The 20,876-nt window shown below is 38.8% G+C and overlaps 1 protein-coding gene across 1 annotated transcript; it reads left to right on the top strand.

Moving 5' to 3' along the window:
* Positions 1-7,936: 7,936 nt before the first annotated feature.
* Positions 7,937-18,944, top strand: LOC130416098 (prolyl endopeptidase-like). Its single transcript, XM_056742212.1, has 14 exons — positions 7,937-8,112; positions 8,436-8,510; positions 10,191-10,324; positions 10,636-10,766; positions 11,638-11,696; positions 12,861-12,966; positions 13,251-13,442; positions 14,314-14,511; positions 15,016-15,119; positions 15,222-15,358; positions 15,477-15,571; positions 16,774-16,905; positions 17,453-17,609; positions 18,003-18,944. Exons 1-14 carry the CDS (start codon positions 8,071-8,073, stop codon positions 18,295-18,297), a joined length of 1,857 nt encoding a protein of 618 aa, XP_056598190.1. The 5' UTR covers positions 7,937-8,070; the 3' UTR covers positions 18,298-18,944.
* The last annotated feature ends 1,932 nt before the right edge of the window (positions 18,945-20,876 follow it).

The raw sequence follows: 20,876 nt of genomic DNA, 5'->3' as shown, positions 1-20,876 counted from the left end.
GGTCGTAATCATGTTGGAATACTGCCCTGTGGCCCAGTCTCCGGAGGAGATCATGCTCTGCTTCAGTATGTCACAGTACATTTTGGTTTTCATGGTCTCCTCAATGAACTGTAGCTCCCCAGTGCCGGCAGCACTCGTGCAGCCCCAGACCATGACACTCCCACCACCATGCTCTACTGTAGACAAGACACATTTGTCTCCTCACCTGGTTGCCGGCACAAACGCTTGACACCATCTGAACCAAATACGTTTATCTGGCTCTCATCAGACCAATGGACATGGTTCCAGTATTCCATGCCCTTAGTCTGCTTGTCTTCAGCAAACTGTTTGCTGGCTTTCTTGTGCATCATCTTTAAAAGAGGCTTTCTTCTGGGACAACAGCCATGCAGACCAATTTGATGCAGTGTGCGGCGTACAGTCTGAGCACTGCCATAGGCTATATAGGGAATAGCGAAGGAGTGAGTGGTTTCAGACACAGCAGATGTATTATTGACTTCGCTTACATGTGCTTGACAGTCCCCTGTGAACAATGCAGCCTTGCAAGTGCAAAAGCATTTGCACATTAATACAATTCAACCCATAAATCATCAAATACTCTTATGTTATTCCAAACCTGTATGACTTCCTTTCTTCTGCAGAACATAAAATATATTTGGAAGAACGTTGGTGCCCCAACACATTGACTTCCATTGTATTGACACAAAACCAATGAGACATTTCTCAGAATATCTTCCTCGGTGTTCCAAAAAGAAAAGTGTCATATTCAAGGTTTAAACAATGTGAGGGATTCGCATTAACGGCATCATGGTAGAGTGTCATTTCTGAAAATGTTACTACATACCGCCACTATTTTGTCAGTAACAGCAATTACTCATGGCTTTTTATATCCTTAAATGGATAAAATCCTTCTACGTGCATAAACAAGTTAACTCTAGTCTTTATGTCATCCCCTGTAGTAGATAAACAGGAAGCGGTTAGAAAGCGCAGGAAAACGGCAGTGTTCTCCGCTGACCCACCCCCCACCATAATGACTAATTGTGTGCCATATTGCACATGGGGGGAGCAAAGCCTCTGCGATAGTTGTTGGATAGTGTGGAACAGGTGGGTTAGGGTTTGTTGGGGGCAAAGACACCCCTCAGACCCCCCCAAAACACTTGAGCACAGATCCGTCTGACAGACATGAGGGATTTTCCTCAAATCCATTTTAATCAATAAACACGTCTGCTAATTACGACCAAATGGGGGGCAGTGGCTGAATCAGGGAGTGGGAGGACACTAATGACTTCATGGTGCAGATACAGTGTGCGCTGCTGATTCACAGATGTCTAGACCTAATAATGCCTACAAGCGGACACACCTGTATTCCAGGGCAGGTCTAGAGAGGATCAGGGATTTGCACACACTGAAAGTTCATCTGTTACCGTCAATGAGGTTAAAAATAAACTGCTCAGATTCTCGCTTTGGGCTGTAAGCATTAAGCTTTTTACGTTGTTGTGTAACGTAAATAAATTTCAAGGGGTAGTATCAAAATTAACTAATTATTTGATCTAAAATATTATTGAAAACAGCCGTATCATTTAACAATATAAAAGTTGTTAAATACACAACTTAAATACGCACAAAAATATAGTAATAAACAATAACTTGATAGTGTAATGCGCCAAAAAATAAACAAATAAAATGACAAAAGCTTTTATCAGAAGTGCTACAAATTTACATAAAACAAAAATCTAAAAATGAAAGCTCATTTAAAACATTAATAAAAGAAAACTAAGAACAAAACTATAATGACTCTGGATCAGTCGGAAACAACTCCTTAATGGGACAGAGGATTTAAAAAAGCAAAAATTTGTTGACTTAATTGACCCTTCATCAGCCTCAGTCCCCATTCACTCTCATTGTATGAATAAAACACTGAAAGTGTCTGAACAAGTCACTTCAACTTACTAATTTTAGTTAGTTCTACTAGTAATATTTAAGTTAAATAAAAATTAAAAAACGAATTATCACATATTCTTTTTTTATAGTGTGGTAAGAGCATTGATATTTTTAGTCGATAATACTGTACTTAATGCATTTATTTCTAATCATTATTTACTATTCCATACTGTGCACATTTACACAACCTGATGAATTGGCACATCAATCTTGAGGTAAAGAAGGCCGTGATGCTGCCACCCAAATGTTTCGTGAGATTAAGTGCAACAACAACAAATCAAGTGACACTTTGTGACGAGCCTGAACAGGGCAGAACAACAGAAACAAAAAATATCACCGAATCAAATACACCTCCAAAACAGACTTCCACCCTCTTGTTCCAACTCTCTCTTTTTTGTTTTGTTTCTCCAACCTTATTTCTCCATCCCCTCCCACGTGCCTCCTTCATTACTTTGACCTAATTCTCTTTATTTAATCCTCTCTCCCTCCCAGATCGGACAACAATCAACTCTCCTAATTGCCTCAATCCCGTCAGTCTTTAAGTCTCGCTGTCTCGTGTACAGTCAATACAAAACAAAACCCTATCTGATGCAATCAATACTGTATGAGCAGTCAAATCTGTCTCGGTCTTCATCTCGGTCTCGACTAAAAAAACCTCACACCCACTAGTATGTTCATCATCTGAATGATCAAAAAGTCAAATATTTACTCAACAGGAAGAAGAGGAGTATGAATTGTGCAATGATAGCAGAAAAACGTTCCCATTTAAAGTTCCAAAAGCAAGTTTAACCAATTTGTGAATTTGGATCTTCAACTTCTGCAAAACCATCAGTGTTTGTTATACGACATCAGCATTTTTAAGCATCACAATTAATTTCAATCTCTAAAGAAAGATTTAAAGGCTTAAAGATGATTAGAGGGTAATAACTATTGATCGTTAAATTCTAAGGATTATAGAGTGGCATTATTCCATATGCCATCTGCTTGTAATTTGAACGTGCATTAAACCGATGCATACTACTGTAAATAAAAATCATTTTGAACCAGTACCAGTTGAATATTATCAATTTATACGTTTTTTTTATTTAAAATAATTGGATTTGTGTTTACACTTTCTCATCGTTCCCTCCATCTCAATCTTTTTAACCCCCTTGCCATCAACCCGCACAATTAGTCCCATTTTGCCTATAATCTCATTGGTTTAAGGCCTAAGGCTGGCAGGCTACCTGTCTCTTTAGCTCATTAGTCTATACGCAGGGCATTCTGGGAAATGTGTCTGTCTGCAGTCTTTCATAATGGTCAATCTGTTAGCCTAGTCCACTTTCCAGCCATCATCTCACCTGTCTGCACACAAATAAACAAGTAAAACACGAACAGATGCAGGAAAGCCGTCTTGTGTAACACTCTGATCTCACATTACCAAGGCTTTATTTCTGCTTTCCTGTATAACAAACAAACAAACAGCATTTTGTGTTTTCACACTATATTGTAGATATTCATGATGGCTCTACTTAAGAACTTCCTCTGAGCATTACAGTGATGACAAACTTTCCAAACTGCGTCTAGCCGTCATGCTGAATTTCATGAAACCACTATTTACGAATTGAAATTTAAAAATGCTTGTGAAATTGAATTCCTCTTGCTTAACAATGGGACCAGACTTACTCTCTCTTCGTCATCTGCCCTGATAGCTCACACCGTTCATAAATAAGAAACAGTCTGACTCGAGATTTTTATTGACTCTTCCCAGTACGCGGTCCTTTCAGTCACAGGGATTAGACGGATTAGATGTCTGAAACTCAAAACCTATTTTTCTTCTTTTCTCTCTCTTAATGAATTAGCCTGTCTAAGCGATGGCGACGTTCAACAACAAACTCCCTATGCATGTTTCAGAAACGTTGTGCAGTAGTGTGTCATGCGACCCAAGTTTGAGTCCCGGCTATTGGTCCTGTCCCGGCTCCTGTTCATTTCTCTCTCTGTCATCCTGACACTTACTGATTGTTAAGAAGTTGTTTCTTTCAATTTTTTGAGTTTAAAGCCCCCCTGGTACATTATTTACATACATTGTCTGGCCTTTGAAGCATCTTTCCCCATACGCTTTACATTTCCAGAAAGCAAACAGAAAGTTCACATTCAATCCAAAACTAGTTTGAATATATGGTTGAGCATATTTTGCACATCATCAAAAGATGTGTAAACTGCACAACCAGAAGATAAATCATCAATTGAAGAACAAAGAAAGCTTTAGATGGCTATTACATGACTTTCATTATCCTTTCTTGATTGAAATCCTGTTGACTCACTGCCTAAACATACTGAAAGTGCAGAGTTGTTTTATTGTAGGTGTGCTTTTTGACAGAGTGATTTATTATTGTTGGACTGCAATCTGTGTGTAGGCGCGATGAACTATTATAGAACAGGTGACTTTCTTAGTCATCGCCAGACTGTATGACGTGTGCTTTCCACTGTTTCTACTAATGACAGATGATTTCACTTCATAGGGTGAAAGATCATTTTTTACCGTTTTCATCACATATCATTGGGATCAAATCAATGTATGTAGGGTGCTTCTTGATCAGATGTTTTATCTGCCTCTGTGGGAATGTTTTCAATCGGTTCCATCCCGAATACGGATGTTATCGTATATCTGTCAGTGAGGAATGGTGTTTTGGGTAACTACTTTCCGGGCTGCCCATGAGGGATGAAGACCACAGTGGGAAACCCCAGAGTTCTTTTACCCTACAGCACTATCAGCTGAGAGAAACTGCCCAGACTGACAGACTGTAAGAGGAAACACATTCTTGTAAAACTATCCTGTCAACACTAAACAATGCAATTACACACAACGCTCAAACAACCAGGCCTCCTGGTCTGTTTCACTGAAAGGTATAAAGGAAGGTAACTGAACATGCTGGCTATGTTGCAAAACACAATTTGTTTCTTCAAAAGGTTGAGAATTTAATAAATTGGTCAGTGGGTTAAAAATGCTGTGTTATTCTCAAAAAAGTCATTAACCCATCCACTGAGTTCAATTAAGTTAGAAAATGCCAATTTTTGATCCAACAATGATTGGGTTTGACAATAACCCAACATTATTATTATTATTTATTATTTAATAAAATTTTGGGCCAAATTTTAGGATTGATGTATACCCTTTGTGAAGAAGGCAATCCCATAATGCACTAAAACACGTCCGGAATGCCAGATGGCCAGTCCGCCCCTGATCACACTGCATGTTTTTTTGTGTGATTCTCTGCCTCTCAGATGTATGGAATAGCTTTAAAATGAGTAAATTATGAGGTTTGAGGATAAGATGCTATCTTAGAATGTAGCTACCTCCTGTACGTAGGATATAGACAGCAAGGCAGCACACTAGCTCTAGACTTGGCGTCTCCATTTTAAAGACAGATCCTGAACGAAACACCTTATAAAACAAACTATAAATCCTGACAGCCATTGTAAAATAGGTGAGATACTGTACGTAGACCTATGACTTCACATTAAAGAGATTTTTATCAGTGTGGCATGTTGTTTGATAACCATAAACATACCACATAACACGAATGGCCTATATTACCTGGCGGAAGAAACTTTTCATGATCATTGTTATTAAGTAATTATTTATTAAAAATGTGTATAAAAATGCTCATTTATCATGTAAATTTCTTTAATTCTGTTTTTTTCCTCAAATTTATCCTCGATTTGTCCATACGGTTTCTTCAAACAGACTTCGTCAAATTAAGAATTACGATCTGAAAATCATCATCGACATATGCTAGCAGTCATGGAAGGAGACTCAGCAGATTACTAACCTGTCTGTGTATGAGAAATATGAGTGAATTGTGCAACTGTTGATGAAATCCAGACATTATGTCCTGCCATAGGCTAGCACGCAAACCATTGATCTACAGTAGGTTACTCAGTTAGGGACTCTCCAGTATTGGTTTCATCACAGAGATGTTTGGAAAACATAAAGTATGTTCGTGATACGAGTTCGTCTTTCAAATTTCACTCCCTGTCTGCTGAATTGATGTTTTCCCCATACATACGTGACAGATCCAATCCCTGTTGCACCCACTCGTGTCAGAATAGAGCTTCCAGCCAGTGCTCATGTTGGCAGAATGGGATTCCCCCTGAATCATCATTTTCTCTAGAAAATGGGGTGATCATTTCTTGGTCGGTGACGTTGCATCCCCCTTTTGTTTTTGGCCTGCAAATTGGTTACAGCTTGCCTTAATTTGTTTGCCATCAGCATATGTGAATTTTTTCAAAAGGTCCCTGAGAAGTCAAAACACTTCTGTCAAGTGTTGTTTGCCAACACCACATGGTTTGGTGATTTTTTTTCAAAAGGTTATCGAAAAGTCTACAGACTTGTCTAGCTTTGCCTGGCTGCCGTGCACTTAAACTATACTCCTATACCATTTTAAATATACAATCCAATAGGTAAACTAAAGTTCAATTGTCCTGTATTTTTTAAGAACTTTATAGTCAGCTCAGTTTTGATCCTAAAACACATTTAAATCTTCTTTACTTCTTAGAATCGTCTTACTCGCCGTCCCAAAAACATCCTCCTATATTTGCATCAAAAAGTGACGGTAGTCTGTAGAAACAATAATTTCCAGAATTTTTTTACTGGAAGGCCAGAGTGGAATATAATTAGCATGAGGGGAAGTGTGCAAACACGAGCTCTAAGATAGACACCGGAACGACGGCGGGACTCTGTGATTATTTGAGGGCGTGTGTATCATCAAAAGCACTCGATGTGTAGCAACATAATGGAGTCCAGTGACAGCTATCGCACCACAGGCATGTGAACTGTGACTCAAGCCCGCGTGTAAACACACAAAGTGCAGGATACCTTTCACACACCTGCTCACAAACACCACCTGCCCTGTAATTAAAATGCCGGACAAAACATTCTCTCTCTCTCTGTCTTTCCCTTTCTTCATAGCGCTTTCCGCACTTTATTTTCTGGCGAGACTGTCTTTCAGCGTCCACCTGTTTTGACTGAGCCGAGCGCTTATTGCTGCTAAAAATGCACTTTAACAAAGCGCTGTGAAGAAACGCACAGAATAGGCTGGGTGTGATGTTATTGTGAGGGTTAAAATGGTAGCATTATGAAGTACAAATGATTGCTTGTGAGCCCTTTGTAGAACTTAAGTAAAAGGGTGACGATCATCTTTTCATTCTCTGTTATTACAAGAGTCACAAAACTGGGGACAAAGTTGATGCATGAAAGACTTAAAAGTGATCGTTCACCCAAAAATCATAAATTACACATGTTCTAGTCATTTCAAACTTGCATGACTTTCTTTTTCGTGCTGAACACAAAAGAAGATATTTCACAGAATGTTCTTTAACCTAACAGCGACCTATACATTTGCATTGGTCTTTTGTCCATACAATAGAAACGAATGGGTGCCAACACTGTTCGGTTACAAACTTTCTTCAAAATAACTCAATTTGTGTTCTACGGAAGAAAGTCATAGGTTTGAAATGACAAGAAATTTTTCATTTTTGGGTGAACTATGCCTTTAAGGTATCCTTGTTTGATAAAGCAATAAAAACGCTAACAGCCTTTTCCCATCTAGTAAAACTTAAGTGTAATTTTATGATTACAGATTCATCTGTCCATAGTTAATATATGAATAATTCAATTATTTTGTGAGCAACATTTTGAAACAAAAGAGATTAACTGAGTAGCGTTCCACCTGTGATGTCATCTCAGCTTGTATTGGGGTGCCGACTGACTGTAGTCTTCGTCACATTACATCAAAAAGGGTCAAAAATGTAAATGTTTAAACGGTGTAGCTTTAAGAATCAATACTAAACAGAAGCAAAGCTGGAAAACCTTCTAAGACACACACGTCTGGAAACAGAAACAGCACGTGCTGAAGTAAACTATCAGTTTCTGGCCCCACCCACTTTGGCTTGACCAATCCGGTTTGAAATCACTTCCTGTATGCAGAGCTGCCTGACTGTAAGCGAAAGAGAAAAGGGTTACAGAGAGAGAGACGTGTTTGGTTTTACTTTCACTTTTCAGAGCTGACTCACTCAGGCGTAAAACACACGGACAAAAGCCACAAATACACAACTGAATTTACACAAGAACTGATAACACACAGCACCAACATGGCTTTCAAATACCCAGAAGCGCGGAGAGATGACAGTAAGGTTAGTGCTTCTTTCACTCTGGGTTTTGCTCATACGGCGTCTCATTCATTTGTTCGCCTCGTCTTCCTCTTTCCTCAAAACACATGAAACACAACACTAAGAAATACCAGTGATAGGAATCTGACAGGATCACATGAGCGAACATTTGCTGTTTGTCACAATATGTGTTGGTTTTGAAGCTTAGTGGTTAAGTGTCAGAAGTTATTTGCATGCAGACGTTTCAACATGTTGCATGAAGGCCTGAAATATGCAAATTTATGCAATTATTTATGTTTACTGACGGTTCCTGTCAATATATTTCAGTTGTGCTTGTGTTTCACAAGGTGGATGATTATCATGGAGTGAAGGTCCCGGATCCATACCACTGGCTGGAGGACCCTGACAGTGAGGAGACCAAGGTGACCCACATTTCATACATTCTAAGGACCACCCTTAAACGGATAGTTCACCAAAAAAAGTTCCGTCATCATGTAGTCACGCCCTTTTCATGTTAAACCTGTATGAGTGTCTTCTGCAGAACACAAATAGCGTATGGGTTTTTGCTGGTAATGAGACTATGGGGAAATAAATGGGGTGTGTCTGGATCAAAAATGACACAAACTAGATTTAAACTTAAGTTCCCAACTGGTCATGTTAGGGCTTGTGTGCCGCCTGGCAGGCCACGTGTCTTAGCTACCGTTGACGTATGATGTTCCTAATGAAAATATGATTACTTCACCCAACCACCCTTGCAGGCATCTTTTCATAGGAATGAAGTCATTGCATAATGCATTATGTGCTTTGCTGGTGAACACAGGGGAAATTTTCCACATTGCCGATTTTTCCTTTTTTACTGTATTTGTTGTGTTAATCTGTTCCTATGGGTGTGTACGACAATTTACGCAGCTCCCTTGTTGCTTCACCGTCCTATCACGCAATGACTTTGCAGGCAGCATTTGCACTCTTAGGCACCTCTGGAACCAGACACGACAGACTTCAAGAGCAACGATACGAAATTATACTTTGCCGATAACCAGTCGCATTCTGTATTTGAAAACGACAGTACTGCTTTCCTGAAAGAAGCACAATCAAAAACTGTTAAATATAAATATGAAACTTAAAACCTTATACAGAAAGTGTTCTTCAAACACTTTTATCAGACATCAGCTCAATAAATCACCTTACCGTGGATGCACACACACAAACGCAGGATGCTTTCCTTCCTTGGAAAAGAGCCTCAAAAGCAACACTATCAGAATAACAGAATAAGACAAACTATCAAATTCATTTGAAGTCTCATAAGCCATTCTTGTCTTTTCCACATCTATATGCCATCAAATTCATTATTAAACATGAGATGAGATGCAAGACCCAATGTGTTTTTTCTGTTGACAGCATACAAATCCTACCACAAAGATACAAACCACACACAAATTCTCAGCAATCTCATTAAAGATACAGTCTACACAAAAAAATTAGTTGTTCAGAAGCTGTATATATTTATTCCTTCTGCTGAACACAAAGGAAGATATTTGTAAGAATGTCAGTAACCAAACAGATCTTATTCCACATTTACTTTCATAGTCAGGGATGAGATCTGTTTGGTTACTGACATTCTTACAAATATCTTTCTTTGCATTCAACAGAACAAAGAAAGTATTCAGGTTTGGAACAATCTGAGGGTGAGTAAATGAGGAATTTTAATTTTTTGGGTGAACTATCCATTTAACAGTTCGTTTTGTGATTTCCAACGTAAAAGAAAACTGTTTCTAGGCACCACTTCAGCCTCCAACTAAATTGTGCACGATTAAGTAACACAAATGAAGTCAATATCTTGAATTGTCATACCCTGATGCACCACACATTTTAATACATTTATCTGAATGCTGCAGTGACTATGGATTCAAGCTTTGGAAGGCTATAACCGCTTTCTGTCCCTTATCACATATGCGGGTAAACAATCTATACCACCATTGACATTTAAGGCTCACCCCATGACTGGAGCTCTGAAACATGCAAGAGAATGTACATTTAAACACGTTCGTGTGTGCATGATAACAATCTGCCAGTTTAACACTGTACCTCCCACTGCCCCGCAGATGTTTGTTGAAGAACAAAACAAGTTGACCATGCCGTTCCTGGAACAGTGTGCAGTCAAAGAACAGTTCCACCAGCGCCTCACCGAGCTATACAACTACCCCAAATACAGCTGCCCCTACAAGAGAGGAAAGAGGTAGTGATCAAACCACACACGACAACAAACACAGCACGAGCCCACCGCTGAAGGGCACAAAACTTCACACTGAAATAGTGTAGAATCCATTCTCTGAAAAGAAGAAGAAAGGAATGCACCAACGTAGTGTATATAAAATAACAATCAGCATTTTAATTTAAAGAAGCGTAACTTTCAATCCATGTCCTGCATGTTAACTAACACTAAAACATTCATGTAAGCAAAGATATATGCTACCGTTACCACCACACAACAAAACAACCAACATTGATGACAAAATGGTGATTTACATGAAAGCTCTTCTGTTGCAGATATTTCTATTTCCACAATGAAGGTTTGCAGAACCAGGACGCGCTTTATGTGCAGGATTCTTTAAACAGTCCCGCGTCGGTCTTCTTTGACCCAAACAAACTTTCAGAGGACGGAACCGTGGCTCTTAAGAGTAAGTTGTGGTCATTGATAAAACACTCACACACATTTATTCATATTGGGCTCGGATGCTCGTACCAACCCAACTGAACTCAACTTATTACATTTCCTAATTATACTCTTGTAGGTTATCTAAAACTGAAAGGGATAGTTCACCGTAAAATGAAAAACCTGTTTTTATGACAGTCTTGTCATTTCAAACCTTTATGACTTTCTTTCCTCTGCAGAACACAAAAGGAGAGATTTTAAAAGAATGTTGGTAACCAAACAATGGTGGTAACCATTGACTTGCATGAGTTTTGTGTCCGTGCATTGGGTGCCTTCATTGTTTGGTTACCAACATTATTCAAAATATCTTCTTTTGTGTTCTGCAGATGACAAGAGGGTGAATAAATGACGACAGAATTTACATTTTCGGGTGTTTTTCATTCACAGTGTCGATTTCTGAACCACGGTGACTAAAGGTACTTAAAAGTCATGTTTTCACTTGGTTGCTTATGCAGTTCATGAACAGTAATAGTATTCACTGAATACATTTACAGTAGCGTTGTAGCTATGAAACGATTTCTCTGTAGGAACTAACAAACTGGTTTATTTGCATTTTGGAAGCCTCACGTTCCAACAACTTTCCCTTATCTATCACTTCCTGGAGTGTCTGTGATTAAAGTGTTTTTTTTAAAGATAAGGGTAAACCCTAATAGGACTGCTAGTCTTTACACTTGCTGGAATTTTTGTATTCATGAAATGCCAACGTGTGAATAATATCTATGGAATTAATTACATATTAGATCTGCAAAAGAAAACAATGTTTTCTTTAACCTTTGTAGTTATTCATGTAAATATGGATTAAGGTCTGGTGTCATAGGGCTTTGTGTGATTTACAGTATCCACGCTCTTAAAAATAAAGGTTCTAAAAGAGATCTTTGCTGGGCTGTTTGGTCCCGTAATAAAATATGTATTCTCAGGAAAAGTTATACAAATTTAGATAAAAAAAATTTAAGAACTAAAAGTGGTTTGTCTAGAACAGTAATAGCCTTTTTTGGCACCTCTGTTTATTAACGTACAGTCTTAAAAATAAAACTGTTTCACGATGCCATAGAAGAACCCTTTTTGTCTAAATGGTTCCATAAATGACCTTTAACATCCGGAAAACATTTCTGTTTCACAAAAGGCAAAAAAAGTTTTTTCATATTTTAAAAAGGTATGAAAGAGATGTTTTTTTAAAGAACCTTTGACTGAATGGTTCTTTGTGGAACCAAAAATGTTTCTTCTATGGCATCACTGTGAAGAAGATTTTAAGAACTATTATTATACACTTTATATAGTGTATAAAGGTAAAGAGCTTTACCCTCCCTGCTTTGTCTCAGTTCCTCATTTTTATATCTTTGTTTTGACCTTTCTTTCAATGTGTTTTCTAACTTTCTTTTCTTCTGTCAGAGGAATGTATTTTGCCTATGGTCTTTGTCTTGTTTTGCAACGCTTTTATATCGGTATATTCCATGTATTTTTTAGTCTGAGAAAAAGCATAAGTTAAGACTGCAGGAACACCGACTAAATCTGAAAGGAGTGAATTTCCGTAGAACTCCATTTCAAAGTTTATGACTTCATCATTTCAGTTGTGTAGTGTTTATTTCAAAGCTGTACACGATATTTATAAATACACATTTTAAATGAAAATAATTTATCCAAAATATCAAAACTCGTTTCGAAAATGTAAAACACATTTCTAGGCAGTAAAACGAACACGACACTCCTTCTAGTATACCTACTTTAAGAGTATTTAATTTCAGGTAGGAATTAAAATACGGGTGTTAGACTGAATTTATACTATTACATAAATGGATGCCAAGTATTCAGCTGGCCAAACATGAAATAAATGAAGTTGACAAAAAACTTTAAACTACAAACAGCTTGAAGACCTGCTTAGTGGTCCTCTCTCCGTGACAAGGGGGACAATGTTCCCAGTTGTCCCACTCACAGTCTTATTTTCACCCACGTAATATTGTATAAACCTCTAACTAGCATTAGCAAGGAGCAATTTTTTTTTTTTCTCAGATATGATTCATTTATTTCGTTTATTTCTCTTCTCCTTTTCCCTGTTCTTCAGATTTCTGATGATGGCAAGTTTGCAGTGTTATCAATCACTGAGGGATGCGAGCCAGTGAACCGTCTGTGGTACTGCGACCTGCAGCAGCTGCCCAATGGCATAACAGGTCTGTCCGCATGTGTCATTGTTTCAAACCGAATCAGAAGAGCTTTATTGCAAAGTGTGATTGCACACACAAGGAATATTCTTTGGTGTTGGAAGATTCTAGTCCAGACAGTCAACACAATGACAATACAAATATAATACGATTTAGCCGAAACACAAAAAACATTCCAGCATTTGTCTAACAAAACAGGCCAACGAGATTTCTGTCAAACTGTCTGAAACTTCATTGAGTGTGGTTTATAACACACACGCAAACACACAAACACTTTCCTGTTGTTTTTCAAGGTTTGCTGCCATGGGTGAAGCTGGTTGATACGTTTGAAGCTAAATATAGCTACATCACAAATGAGGGCACTGTCTTCACTTTACGCACCAACCTGGACGCTCCACGGTACCGCCTCATTAACGTAGATCTGCAGAAACCGGAACAGACACACTGGAGATCCCTCATCCCCCAGCACTTGAAAGATGTCCTGGGTGAGATAACATCAAACACACACAAACGGAAGACTGGAGGAGGCAAAATATTCTCTCACCGTTTTTTCACCCCCATGTCGTTCAAAACCTGTATGACTCTTTCTTCTGTGGAACACAAAAGAAGATAGTCAACAGGGCTAATGTTGTTTGGTTGGCAATGCGATTAAGAATATCTTCTAGTGTTCTGCAGTAAAAAAAGTCATATAGCTTTGGAATGACATGAAGGTGGGTAAATGATTCATCTCTTTAATGTCTGTATTTTTAAATCTGATGAGCTATGTTGCTTTTGATAACCTTTAGTCTATGACTAGAATACGATGAACTTCTGTGGAATGTAATCTTGTTCTGTACAATATGTCATTTAAAAACAATTTTACAGTATGGATAAAAACTAAAATCCTCTCATAATTTACTCAACCTCGTGCCTTTCCAGATCTAGAAGAAATTCTTTCTTCATTTGAAGACAATCTAACACGTTTATATTAAAAGTCATGTTGACTTTTTATATGGGGGTCGACATGGTGATTGGTGACATGCATCAAAGTAATCCAAATGACTCCTGCGGGTTATTTAAATGCCTTCGGAAGCATATACATTTATAAAAGAAAACAATTGAATTAAATGATGTCATGTATTCACGCACAAATCAATGTAGTAAGTAGGGTGGCATGTTAATAAATTCAATCCTCATTGGTTTTTGCATGTCTTATGAGTCGTGACTAGTTGTCATATGCAGGTTTGGTCACAAATAAGTCTACAACACACACACACACACACACACACAGTTCCTCTTCCCCCAAAACATGATGTTATTGTAAAAAAAATCAACACAGAAGCTCTGCCTGCCTGAGTGATTCTGTCTGGTCTTCAGGCTTTGTGGAGTGTGTGAACCAGCGCTACCTGCTGGTGAATTACCTGCATGACGTAAAGGACATCTTACAACTCTATGAGCTGGACTCTGGGAAGCTGATCCGAGATCTGCCGTTAGACGTGGGCACTGTGGTGGGTCTGAGCTGCAAAAAGAAGCACCCTGACTTTTTCTACAAGTTCACATCATTTACTACACCAGGTAATCACACCAACACTTTTTATGCCAATATACGATGCATGGCCACAGGTATGTCAACCTCCAGGTTTGGCCAGGCTTCTTAATTCCAGCGAAGACAAACTGAAATGCAGTGGCTTTCTAGAGAATTGTGTGCTTCTATCAGTTACATCGGAATGAGGAGACATTTTACATTCCAAAATGACAGCAGCCACGAGGATAACGTGAGGTTTACTTATGTAAATGCTGTATTGAGTGTGCCATATAAGAGCTTAAAAAAGCCCAAACCTGAACTCCATACATTCTCCCAAAAGTGAAAATTCTGTCTGCATTTACACATCATCACGATGTTCCTACATTATGACTTACTGTAACCCTTAAAACAACCAAAAGTGCATGGAAAAAAATGTGAGGATTATTTTCCAAGTACTGCAGACAGTTTTAATGAATTAAAAAATATACAGGCCAAGTGACCTTCTGTGAAAATAAAACCATGCCTTTTTTTTATTTTCATTTTTAAAAACCAAGGAATAATCTACCACTGTGACCTGAGTCAGTCCAACCCTGAGCCCACAGTCTTCCGTCAGGTGGAAGTGAAAGGCTTCCAGCCGAGCGACTACCAGACGACTCAGGTCAGACTATTATCGATCGTAAAATAACATATAAAACATACAGTATGTTACAAAGAAATACATAATGCACATCTGTGAAACCTTTCTAATCGTGTGTTGCAGGTGTTTTACCCCAGTAAAGACGGTACAAAGATACCAATGTTCCTCGTACATGCACGTGGTATTAAAAAAGATGGCTCTCATCCAGTCTTTCTCTACGGTTACGGGGGTTTCGAGAACTCCATTCAACCATACTACAAGTCAGTACAAAGCATGCTGTTGTCCGGCTCAATAAGACAGAAGGAAAAATAGTTTTCAGGAAAATTGTGTGTGATAGATAAATATAAAGACTAACAGGTTCTTTCTCTGTATGTGCAGTACAGCCTACATGCTTTTCATAAGACACTTGGGAGGCATCCTGGCTGTGGCAAACATCAGAGGAGGAGGAGAATACGGCCAAACTTGGCATAAAGGTACATCAGACACTCACTTCACTCAGGCTCAGATGTATTTAATGAGGATTCCTGTAGTTCAAGTGGGAAAGCATTGCATTAGCAACACTAATGTCATGGGTTTGAACCCCTGGGAACATACAAATTGATTTAATTTATACCTTTGATAAAAGCATCTGCAAGACGCAGAAAATCGAATGTATCTAATAGAGTAATTTGTCTCACAGACATCGCTCACTGGGTAATGGGTTTGAACAGCAGATCTGTATTCGACCAACTCGAAAAACTCATTTGTCACACTGCAGGAATATTTAAGTGCGGGTATTAAAAACAGTTTGGGCAGCGCCCCTAGTGGATTAAACAAAATAAAAAGCAGGGTTCCAACATTTAAAGTCCATTTCCAACAAACAGATTTGGGATACTTTTAAACTTTTGCCGTGGGATATTATTTATTCCATGGGATAAAGGTGGAGGATTTTTGTTCATCAGTGGTTATTTTTAAATGTAAGAAAAAGAAGAATTTACAGACTTTAAGATCAATACCATGCAATGGCTTTTATATTTCAAAATTAAATTACGTATTTTACTCTTGAATTGTATATTTTAAGTTGCGGTATTTTGGCTGGGGAAGTTGGGCAAAGTTTTAAAACCTATCAGCAGCAGGGTCACAAATAAAAGTGGTCTTCCCCTAAAATCTTAAGATTCAAAACCAGGTGGCAAATGTTTCCCCTTATTAGAGAATTTGACGCTGACGTCATCCCCTATGTTGCAGCGGCGCCGCCATCTTGAGAGGATCATACTTCTCTCCTATTATTGTTATGTATCATTACTTGTTTTTGTATGATACACGGAGAAATTGAAAGTGAAATGAACCCGTGGCTTTTCCTGGACGACTCTGCGTAATGCTATTGAAGTTTTTAACACAGCAAGAAAGACCTACCATAGTTATATTTCCTATTCAAACAAGCAAAACAAAACACTGCATTGAACACACTAGCAGCGATCCTCCCAAGATGGCGCAACATTTAACGCCTCGTGACGTCCATTAAACAAACTCAACATAAAAGTTCATCTGTAAAACTTTTATAATTTTTCTTAAAAGGCAAAGGTTTTACCTAAAAACAGCTTATTTATTTCGCAACCATTACGTGCTTTGCTCCTAACGGCTCTCAATGTATTTAAACTAGTCTGAATTTACATAAGTGTATTGCATTTAATTTCAGCTGGCAACCTTGGAAACAAACAGAACTGCTTTGATGACTTCCAGTGCGCTGCGGAGTACCTGATCCGCGAACAATACAGCACCGCCAACCGGATCGCTATCAACGGAGCGTCCAACGGCGGCCTACTTGTGGGTACGTTTCTTGGAAGGCAAATAAACAAGATCCTCTCAGTCAACGAGTCTTAACACTTTAATGACAACTTATGGTCATGCAGCTGTGCGTCTTAAATGATGTGTGCCCTCTGCATCGTTATTCACAGCTAGTTCATCTGTTGAGTAAACATGACATCGGCATTCACACTCGGAGTTTCTCACATCAGTCTTGTGTACGTACACGTAGCTGTGAGAAGAAAATGTGCGCTGCTATTTAGCGAGAGACCTTTAGCAGCAGGCGCACTTCTGACACGCTTATGAGACGCAGTCGTTTGATGACACAACGTTATTTTCATAAAGAGGAGGAAGGATTGAGTCAATTTAAGATTGTGTGGAATTTTTGGGTTGTGAGTTCATTTGTGTGGGCCGTCAACAGTAGGCCTATTGGTTGGCACTTAAAAAAATCTTAACTATGTTAAGTTATAGTGTGTGGGTGAATGTGTGTTCATACTACAGAAATGTGAGTCATGTCAAGTATTTTGTGTTTGAGTACAACCGTGTCAGTGTGTGTGAATGTTTTTCTTCAGCGGCATGTGTGAACCAGCGGCCCGAGCTGTTCGGCTGCGCAGTGGCTGAGGTCGGGGTCATGGACATGCTCAAGTTTCACAAGTTCACCATCGGTCACGCCTGGACAACTGACTACGGCTGTGCGGATGACCCTGAACAGTTTAACTGGCTCATAAAGTAGGACTTTGACCACATCACAACATTATCTTACAGGCCAGGTTCCACACATAAGGCATAAGCCTCGTCTCAGACTAAAATGCATGTTTGGGCTGTCTTTAAAGACTTCAGTCGTCATTTGCTCACCTTCGACGTCGAGTTGTTCCAGAATGAGATAAAATCATGTTTTTGTTATATTTTCATGTTTTATTGTGTTAGTTAGCTGTATTTTTTTAGTTATCATGGCTTAAATCAAAAGAAACCAACTGCAGTTTGATTGATATTAATTGGAATGCACAATAAAAATAGACGTTTTTTGAAAAATGTAAAACCAGGCATATTTAAACCAAGCATAAGGGTTTAGACACAGCCACAGTGGGTTGGAATTATTAAATCTACGCACTCTCTCCACAGGTACTCTCCCCTCTATAACCTTCCTCATGCCCCTCGGGATGGGCCACCGTACCCCCCCATGCTGCTCCTGACGGCAGATCACGATGACCGCGTGGTCCCCCTGCACACTTTGAAGTATGTAGCCACCCTGCAGTATGGAGTTGGCCGCAGCCCCGGCCAGACAAATCCCCTGTTGGTCAGAGTGGACACTCGCAGTGGACACGGTGCAGGGAAACCCACAGCAAAAGCCATCCTGGAGGACACACACATCTTCTCTTTTATAGCCCAGACCCTGGGCCTGAGCTGGAAACCATGAGAGAGGAATGAATAATGTCTCCTTTTGATGGTCTGTAATCATTTGTGATCACGTGAGTTACTGTTTTTAACTGTGTTGACTGTTGCACATCGTGCATTATAACAGGGGTCATCATCTTGATAAATAATTTCTTGTTTCAATCAATTGTTTCTTAAATTACAGCTGTAAAATAAATAGTTTGGCATTTACATTTTGATACTTAAAACAACCTCTAAGGGGCAGTAAAGGACTGAAATAAGTCCACCAACTAGTCTGGATAAAAACTGTACAGAGCCATCAGGGAGAAAAATGAAAATATGGCATTCCAGAGTGATTTGATAAGGAAGGTTCACTAAGAACCTATGTGGCACACCCAGGGAGAGGGAGCCTGCTCCAAATATTTAACCGGAATCCCATGAATTAAAATAACAGCCTTACAGTTGATACAATACCCCCCAAAGCCAAGCAACATATTTTACAAGAAAATTGTCACATTTTCATAATTTCAAAATGAACGTTTTTTTCTAGTTGTAAGATGTAGTGGACTTGACTTTGTAAACTAAAAGGAAACTGATTTAATACATCCACAATTTCAGTTTCAGAAATGTAACGTCCAGAAACAGCATCAAAAAGCAAAAAAATACATAATAAATTCAAGTTAAATTGTCTGTTTGCCGTCTGTCTACAATTAAATGTATTCAATTTAATAAAGTGTGACTCATTGTAATGACTGCTGCAGAAACGTACAGACTGTTGCCGTGATAACTGCGGATGCGTTGTGTCATTAGCTCATCATGATGAAGAAATTCATTCTGATTTGAGATCACTTCAGATTTAAAGCTCTGGAACAAACTGAATTCTGATGACAGCAGGATGGCTTGAAATAAAGACGATTACATTCGGCTGTTAAATTACAAGGGGCAAGAGAACATTACATGGGATTTAAAAATGTAAGTCTTCCACAATGCAATATCCATGTTACTCTAACATAATTACAATAATGACAATGCGTAATTATAAGCGGTTTCTTATAATTGCATACATGCCTGTTGTTCATTACCAGTGCTCACCATTTACTGTAATTACACTGCAAGTTTAATACCACAGTGTAACGTGTGTCCTAAATTTATGGGTACGTGACTTTGGGGAGTTCAAGGCATCAAACGAAAGGAGGAAAGTAGTGAAGAAACCGAGTTAAAATAGGTGACACAGCCCTTGTGTTCATCTGTGGTCACAGGAAGTTTAATCTGGGTTTGCCCAAAACCTGAGAAATAATCTGATGATGTGTGACAGCCTCTGAACAGAACAGAGCAGATCAGCTCGAACGGAGGACCCCAGACGGGATGACTCAAAGGACAGTTTCACATGAATGCATATGCAATGAGTTCAAGAGTTGAGATCTGACTGAAGAAGTTGACTGTCAAACTTTGTCTTAAAGGGACAGAAATAAAAGTCAAAATATACTCACCCTTGTATCTCTGGACACCGTTCTGATGTGTGAAAACAATAAGAGATATTAAGGTCTAAAATATGTGTAATCATTTTCATTCTTGTTCACGTGATATACATGAGTGCATTGCTCCAATTGAACCAAGTCCCCCCATAATACTTTTTTTGGTGGGGGTTAGTCTGGCAATACACAATTTATACAAAATACACAATATATTTCATAATAATTTGCATAACTATATACTATTTATTAAAATCAAGCTTACCTAAAATAACAGGCTTTTTTACTGCATTTTGGATCAAATCAGTGTAGGCTTGGTGAACAGAAATGACTTTTGAACAGTAGTGTACGCACAACAGAATAATTCTAGCATGAATTAAATCACATTTGTCATTATCATTTTTACTCAAAAATAAAAATATATGAGGGACCCCCTAAGTCTATTTTTTACTTCTTATGTAGGGTCTGGAATCCCCCCAGTCAGTCGAGCACTGCATGAGTGCATGTATAAGTAAACAATCATGATGGATGCAAAATAATGACCAGATGTTCGCGTTTCCATCCCTTTACAGGCACTAAAAGTACATTTAGTTCATCCACTCAGTCACATGAGCCTAATACTAGCTTTGTCACTTAACTATACACACAGCATAGACGTCTACATTCTCAGTGAATGAACTGCATCTCCAGAGTTTGCACCTTGAGAGAGGGCGTATTCCCAGAAGCCACACTTCACTTTGTTCGTTCACACTCGCTCCCGATCCGGATTAATTTCCCAAATCCGATTTGAGGTCTGGCACTCGAACAGCCAGGATCAAACTTTTGTGTAAGGAAAGTTTCCCCTTCACACCAGCTTAGAGGTGCATCCGTCGCCTCCTGCTGAACGGTCTTTTAATCTGAACACAAAAACGTGTAAGCAGTCTCTTGTGCACGCGCACACACAGTTGCATCTCGCATTCTCACTGCTGGAAGTATTAACTGCTTTTTTTTGTCAGAACATTCATTCCGTGCTTTTCACACTTTTGGCTTTCTCGGTTATTATTTCGATGTGTTGTTTTTTAGCAGGAGAGCACCAAACAGCTCAAAATATGGTTTTGTGTTCTTCCAAGTCTGGGTTGGAATGTTTCTGTTCGGCTACTTCGAAGATCAA

Source organism: Triplophysa dalaica, chromosome 25, assembly GCF_015846415.1.
Source record: "Triplophysa dalaica isolate WHDGS20190420 chromosome 25, ASM1584641v1, whole genome shotgun sequence".
Lineage (NCBI taxonomy): Eukaryota > Metazoa > Chordata > Actinopteri > Cypriniformes > Nemacheilidae > Triplophysa > Triplophysa dalaica.
Note: the sequence above shows the minus strand (reverse complement) of the source record. Positions and strands in the feature narration are given on the sequence as shown.